The sequence below is a fragment of the Mandrillus leucophaeus genome, unplaced genomic scaffold (genome assembly GCF_000951045.1).
Source record: "Mandrillus leucophaeus isolate KB7577 unplaced genomic scaffold, Mleu.le_1.0 Scaffold125, whole genome shotgun sequence".
NCBI classification, from domain to species: domain Eukaryota; kingdom Metazoa; phylum Chordata; class Mammalia; order Primates; family Cercopithecidae; genus Mandrillus; species Mandrillus leucophaeus.
Window position 1 is genome coordinate 4,576,844 of NW_012100876.1, and position 7,671 is coordinate 4,584,514.

A 7,671-nucleotide genomic window follows, 5' to 3' on the forward strand; every position below is an offset into this window, starting at 1 on the left:
CCCAAAGTGCTGGGATCACCATTTCTTTAGAGCAAATGTGATCTCACCTTTCGGATTCACTTAAGGTAGTGATTTCTCCAACCCTGCTGCACATCCCCTGACTCCACCTGGAGGACTTTGAGAACTAATTCCACCTGGGCCCCACCCAGGCCAGTGAAGCTGGCTCATCCATGCAAAAGGAAAAAACAGCAGAATCTCTCGGTTTCTTATCTCATCCTTTTAATATTTTTATTGGATATGAATATTTTATGATGCACATGACATTAGTACAAGCAGTCTACAAATAGAGCTCAATAGTCACACATATATTGGGGTGAGCACAAAACATTTTGACTAGAGGGGTGCAAGCAAGCAGGTTTGGAGAGCGCTAACATGAAGAGGTGACACGGGTCAGGTTCACAATTAATGATAAAATGGAGAAAAAGAGGGAGTATGGCAAACCATAGGCTGGGTCATGCCCCAACTCGCAGTGGGAAGATGCTATTTAGCTTGTTGCCATGCGAGGATGGGGGCCTAAGACTACTGGATGTTCTGAGTTCTAAAGAAAATGCAGACCTTGGCTGGGCGCGGTGGCTCACGCCTGTAATCCCAACATTTTGGGAGGCCGAGGTGGGTGGATCACGAGGTGGAGATAGAGACCATCCTGGCCGATATGGTGAAACCCCATCTCTACTAAAAATACAAAAATTAGCTGGGCGTGGTGGCACGTGCCTGTAGCCCCAGCTACTCGCGAGGCTGAGTCAGGAGAATCACTTGAACCTGGGAGGCGGAGGTTGCAGTGAGCTGAGATCGTGCTACTGCACTCCAGCCTGGTGACAGAGTAAGACTCCGTCTCAAAGAAAAAAAAAAAAGAAAGAAAATGCAGACCTTTTAATTTTATGTGAAATCTCCCATTTTTAAAATATTGGCACCTAATGGAATATAACAAAAAATGAACATCATAGGGGCTAAAGAAAACACTGGGCTGGATGGCCCGAGGGTGCCCCATCTGTGACTTTTAAACGCCATGCCCTCCTGGTCTACGTTATTCACTTAATCTCTGTGATGACCCTGTGAGACAGTGCTTCACTTCTCTTTTACCAATGTGGAAACCGAGGCTCAAAGACACCAGGGGATGAATCCAAGGTCTGAGAGACTCGAGTCTCAGCACGATGAGACCCTGGCCGCTTTGCTTAACAAGACATTCCTGTGTCTATTAACGGCATGGGAATGAGTGCAGGCCGTGAACCACTGCAATTCTGGTGGCAGGAAAGAGTTTATTCTCAGTGCACCTTCAATGGACAAAAGCTCTTCAACTTCTCAACTACTGTGAACACCTACACGAGAGGGCAACAGGCTGGGGAGAGGGGGGCTAACTATTCTCACGATTTCTTGGGACATCAGTGGGCAGGAGCCAGGTCGGAAAGGGAGAGATGTGTTAACGGCATCACAAGACAAAACTGGCGGAGGGGTCAGAAAGAAAGATGAAAGCATCTACATCCAGGTCAGTTCACCCACACCTAACAGTACTAGAATTTCCTGGATATTTGACTATGTGCTGGAAATTGTTCTAAGTCTGTAACTAGAATCATCTCACTTAATGTTCACCTTGGGAGTGGTGCCTTTCATATATCCCCATTATACAGATGAGGAAACTGAGGCACGTTAATACCAAAGGACACAAAGCTAGTGGGAGTCTTAAAGCTCAGGTTTTAAACCCTACTCTCTCTTGTCTCTCTGAGTCTCCAATGTCATCAGGATGGGCCACTGAGGTTCTTCAAACCTCAGTTCCACCTGTTATTACATAAGAATGAGGGACTTACAGAAAAAAAATTATACTATGCTGGTGAAATCTGCGGAATAATGTAAATAGGGCTGTGTCTCTTTCAAGAGATCAGCGAAACTCCCTAAAGACAGGATATCAACTTTATTTTAATTGTTAACATCTCCTTCCTGTGCGCTGAGCAGAGAACTCAAAGCTCAGGCTTTTACTTAGGTTCGTCTTAGAGAAAGGAAAGAGGCCAATCTTCAATGAGTCATTTCTCTTTTAGTTTCTTTGCCTTTGGGGATAGAGGCTACAGAAGAATGGGAATGAGAATTCCTGCTTTCAAACTTCTTATAGAAGCGTTGTCCAATAGGACTTTCTTCAATGATGAAAATGTTCCATATCTGTACCGTCCATACAGCAGTCACTAGTCACATGAGGCTATTAAGCACTTGAAATGTGGCCAGGGCAACTGAAGAGCTGCATTTTATATTAAAATTAAAACTGAATTTAAATTGAAGTAGCCACAGCTAGCTAGTGGCTACCATATTGGACAACACTTATGGGTGTGGTAAGAAACTGGGATGTCTCTAAGTTCTGTCTTTCCCCAGAGGGCTGGGTCCACTCCAGAGTCTCTGAAAAAGCTTGGGAAAGAGGAAAGTAGGTTAGGCTTTGTCACATGCTGGGCTTGTTCCTGTCGCCTGCCCTGGACCTTGGGGGCTGAATGGCTCACATTTTTAAATCTGAACAATTTTTGGGGAAGAAGGTCCTGTTTAACACCAAATCAGACTATAACAGAGGGTCATTTTAAAACATATAAAAATTCATGGGCACCATTTCCTAGCTGTTTTGGATTGGGACCGGGGTGCTACAATCTAGGGGCCAAGAGAAGTCTCCGCTGCCCTTGCTTAAGCCCATGACAACACTGGAGGAGAAAAGCCGATCTCTCTTTCTCCTCTGCCTGTGACTTGTGCTCCTTTTAGGGTTTTGCTTCCAGAAGCTGACCTCTGAGTTCTGAAACGATGTCTGTGAGATCAAACGGCAGAGGCATCGAAACGTCATCCTTTTCCCAGTATGGCCGACATTCTGGCTTCTGATCAGCAGGTAAAGTCCGGGCAATTCGCGACTGGCACCTGGAAGAGTAACAATAGGAAATTAATCCATGGGAGGAAACCCCCAGAAGACCTCAACCCATAGGAAGCTTGGAGCAACACCGGCCAATGCTCCAAAGACGGTCCTCTGGGGTGAAGGTCATGGCGATGACTGAATGCGGCTACAGGCGGAACGCAGGTGTTTCTAAGAAGGAAAGCTGTTCCTGATGGTCCGGGCTTCCTGTGCTTTGACTCCCAGATTTGTATCATCTCAGGTGGCTGTGTAGAAGCCAATCATCGGGGAAATTCAGTTACTCTGCCTTTAAAATGGTGAATTATTTTTTCATTATCTCAACTGTTATTTAAAGTGTGTGATTAAGCCATTATCAGATTTAAATGTTTGTGGGATTTCGATGTATTACTAGATTACTGGGAAAGATTAAATTGAATTTACTGCATTAAAACGTCCAAGAATAGATTAAACAATATTACAGGCCGGGATTGACTTTGGAGATCCTGGAGATTTACAAGTGTCCCAGCTTGCTGTGCTCAGAAAAAGGCACTCCAAGGAGACACCGATTTATAAGGATATATGCAAATAGAGGTTAATAATCATTTCCACTGATGAAGAGGTGGGAAAAACTTCCACAAAATTAAATTAAGAGGCTAGCAAGAGTTAGTCCCTAAGGAGAACACTTAAATCACGGTTTTTATTGAATGGATTATTCATCAATAGTAGAGAAATTAATTATCATATGAAGCTAAATTATAGCCTCACAGGAAAAAAATTGGGGCGACGTTCTCACACCTTGGCAGGCATCTATCTCTCAGAGAGATCGGCTTATTTAAAAGTGACCTGGGAAAACTCAGTGGCTTCAGCTTTATTTATCTGCAAAATGAGGATCAGAGAGAAAGAAACAGATTGCAATAAGGAATGAATGATTTCTCGACTCTCCTGGAGTACGTGGCAGTGAAAATGTGTGGACCAAAACCAGACACTATGAGGGCATTTGGGACATTGCACACGTGCCTCCCTCCACCCCCGCCTTCTCTGCATTTTTGTCTAAATCAACTAAAAAGTCATGCTCACTATTTGTCTTCTGACTGTGTAGGACTGACTATGAAGAGATCAAAGAATGGAATATCCTGGCCCCATTTCCAAGCCTGATGGTAGAGAGGGTTCCTAACTGAAAGACATCTTCTTCTCTGGGGAATTATTAATGGTGAGGGGATCCCCCCGGGAAAACATACTTCAACTTTACACCTATTTTCGCGTGTGGTTAATTGCTACACCGGCATCCTATGCACTCAATCCGTCGTACATTACACATAACATTCTAATATATCTTCGGCTCTCTGCATCAGGCCCTGATAATAGCGTCTGTTAACATGCACTAAGTACTATTATGTAGCACATCACTTCATAAATAATAAGCTTAGCTGACCCCGGGGCCTCAAGAAGAGTAATGTGTTTAAATGTTCTCATTATTTATTTAAAACAAGAATTAAAGCAACAGAAGCTGCTTTTGACAATCCTCTTAGCATAAATATTAAACTGTTTGCACTGATAAGCTACCCACTGCACTGAAGAACAGAGGGTGCGTTCTGCAGACTACTTAATCATAGGTGTTTGAGACCATGCCGCTTGCTGTCATGGTTCTGAGGGTGCATCTCTGTAGTTCTAGAGACAGTCTCTAAACCACTTGAAAGGGATGTGGGGGAAATTAATATTCAAGGAAAGCTGCGACTAATTACAAAGGAACTCTGCAAAGCTTTTAAAATTGTGCTTTCTCTCTGTCTCAGAATCCTGGAGTAATGCTCAATTTACCGGGTAGGGAAAGTTATTCCAAATGGAGCGTTTCAATCTCACAGTGGATAAATTATCCATGCACACATTATCCTGGCTGGCAGATTAAAGGGCTATGATAAGTGTCGATCCACCTAGAATATCATAAGGCTTGTAGAAAGTCAATAGAGATGCTTTTTCACCTGTCAAATGGGTTTTGCCTCCGTACTTTGTGAAAGTATTAAACACATTGAAGCCTGCTGCAGAGGTTTGCTTGTGCTGTGTTGTACAAGTTTCCCAATCCCGGTGGCTTTTCTTTTGGGCAAAAGCTGTTGCAGTTCTCGGCTGTTGTTCTTCTCATCAAAGCACTGGCTGGGGCCAGGCATGGTGGCTCATACCTGTAATCCCTTGCATGCCTGGTAGGCCAAGGCAGGCAGATCACTTGAGGCCAAGAGTTTAAGATCAGCCTGGGCAACATGGCGAAACCCTGTCCCTACTAAAAAATACAAAAATTAGCTGGGCACGGTGATGCCCACCTGTAATCCCAGTTACTCAGGAGGCTGAGGCATGAGAATCACTTGAACCCAGGAGGTGGAGGTTGCAGTGAGCCAAGATTGTGCTACTGCACCCCAGCCTGGGCAACAGAGCAAGGCTCTGTTTCCCAAAAAAAAAAAAAAAAAAAAAAAAAAGTAAAGAAAGAAAGAAAAAAAGACTGGCTGGTATGGGAAGTGGCTCCTTTGCATTCAAGCTCTGACAGACAAGCTGTACACAGTCACTGCATCCATCTGGGTCAGGAGTGGAACCCTTTGTTGGGTTTCTTCAGAGCCTTCATTCAGAAATTTCAAGATTGCTTTAACATTTTTTTCTTTAATGTCCAGTGTTCCTTGCCAATTTCCAACTGATAGTAATAGGGGCCAGGAAAGGGCTCGTTATGGGAGGTGATGTATTACCCATGAAAAAGGACAGACATCCTTAACTCAAATGACGTTGTGTGATTTAGCATCATGCCAGCCTACAGAACTGATAAAGAGAAGGCTGGGAATTACTTGAAGGCACATCTGTCCCCCTTTAGGGTTTCATTTCTTTTGCTCGGGTCACTCATTCTTCCTTCTTGGATCTCAATTTCCAAAGATGGGAAGCAGGGAGACTGCAGCACGGTGGTAAAGAGTGTGTTCTCCGGATTGCCGGAGTTGCTGCTCTCCAGGGGCATGACATCTTGGGCAGGTTTTGTTACCTCGCTGAGCCTCAGTCTGCCAAGTGGTGATGGTAATAATAGTATCTTACTTATGGGGTTGATGTGAAGATTACATGAATTATATGCAGAAAGTGCTTAGAACATTTCCTGGCACATAGCAAGCACCCAATACCCATTAAATAATATTATCACTATGGTTACTTCTACTCCAGGTACCAGTGGCAGATGAGAAATGCCAATGAGAGAGCGGCCTATTATACTTGGGCTGTCTCCTTCCTTCCTACTAACTGGGTGCGGAGCCTCTAGACGGACTCCTAGGGGAAGCTCTGGGGATACAGGAGCAGCTCTTTCTGGCTTGAATCAAATTGCACCTAAGGCTGGATCCTATCACATTGTGACATCCCAAGACCCTGAGGCTTATGTATTCAAGCTGCTACAACTTTCCAGTGTCAGGCTAAAATGTTCAGATTCAGAAGGGATCAACAGTTGTTCCTGAAGACCTAGGATTGATAAAAGGCACTGGCGTCTGGCCTTCTAAGTGGTGGTTGTTCCAGACTGATTTTTGCATTTACAGGAAATAAAGTTGGATTGTTTCTTAGCACATAACACTCTATAGTCTCTTATAAAATAACAGGGCCCCAAGTTGTCTTATGAAATGGGTGAGGAATACTGATTGTGATGGAAATTTGTTGTCCTGTATTTACTCCCACCGTTTCCACCAACAGGATTCTAATTTTCCTGTGGGGTACCTGTTCCTTCCCTATCCTTCATGACTTGATGTGGGTGGGACTAGCTCCACCACTATAGCCAGAGGAGAGCCTTGATTGGCTTCAGCTACGTCAGTACATCATGCTCTCCTAGCCACAGGGAGTGGTTTAAGAGGAGGAGACACATGACCCAATATGGGGCAAAATCAAGAGACTAAATCAGAGGACTGGTATGGGAGCTAAAGGAAAAGACTTTCTCCTCTCCTGGCCTATGAACAATTAGGATGTGTGAATTGGAACTGCCATCAACATTTTGCTGCCATCCAGCAAGGGGTGGATCCTGGACCATGCTGTTTGAGTATCTGGGTCATGCTTCACTTAGATGTTTCAGTTTCATGAGACTTTATTGTCTGAGTTAGGTTTTTCTGTAAAGAATCCTAGCTGATATGCTGGCCATGCTTCCTTTCTCTCAGTTATTTCCTGCCTTTTACAACATTGCCTTTGCCAAGTGGATTCAGGTAGTCTCTCTAAACTGAGATGTTGTGGCTGATACAGTGTAGTGTGTGCAGAGAATACCTGGGTGTGAACCCACGAAAACACTGACATTTGGTTTTGTTTCAAATAGTATTTCTATTTGGGACAGATTTCTGCCCAGAAAACAAGAGAATGCTGGTCCATCCACACTGGCCTTTGCATGAAAATAAGCCAGTTTTCAGGACTAAAGCTGGATAATGTTGCTAAAGAAAGTTAACAAGATTCCCTTCTCGGTGTCATTCCCAAGTCCTACTGAACCCAGCTAAACAATAAAAAAGTAACAATTTCCCCTTTCAGTCCTGTCCTCTCTAATCCTATCCTAAGGAAAAATCCCATTTTTAAAAATGTTTGTTGGGTTAGCAAATCAACTTGGATCTGTTCAGAAAATACTGTCCCTTTCATGAAGCAGTTCAAGGAGAGCAAAGGAAAATAATACATATATACACATAAAATATTGTATACATATGCTTTATATGTACACCTATTATTTTATATATAAGTATTTCAAATATAATATTATAAAATTTTATATATACATATTTTACACAATATACTTTATTATATATTATATATAATATGTAATGTGAATTTATAATATGAATTTAGGAGGAAGA

General features: G+C 43.1%; 1 protein-coding gene across 1 annotated transcript in view; it reads right to left on the reverse strand.

Moving 5' to 3' along the window:
- Window positions 1–202: 202 nt before the first annotated feature.
- The window catches only part of FTO (fat mass and obesity associated), a 439,228-nt gene continuing 431,759 nt past the window's right edge, over window positions 203–7,671 (reverse strand). The window contains exon 9 of the mRNA XM_011971922.1: window positions 203–2,877. Within this exon, the coding sequence (XP_011827312.1) occupies window positions 2,724–2,877 (154 nt within the window). The 3' untranslated portion in view covers window positions 203–2,723. The remainder of the gene's footprint in view (window positions 2,878–7,671) is intronic.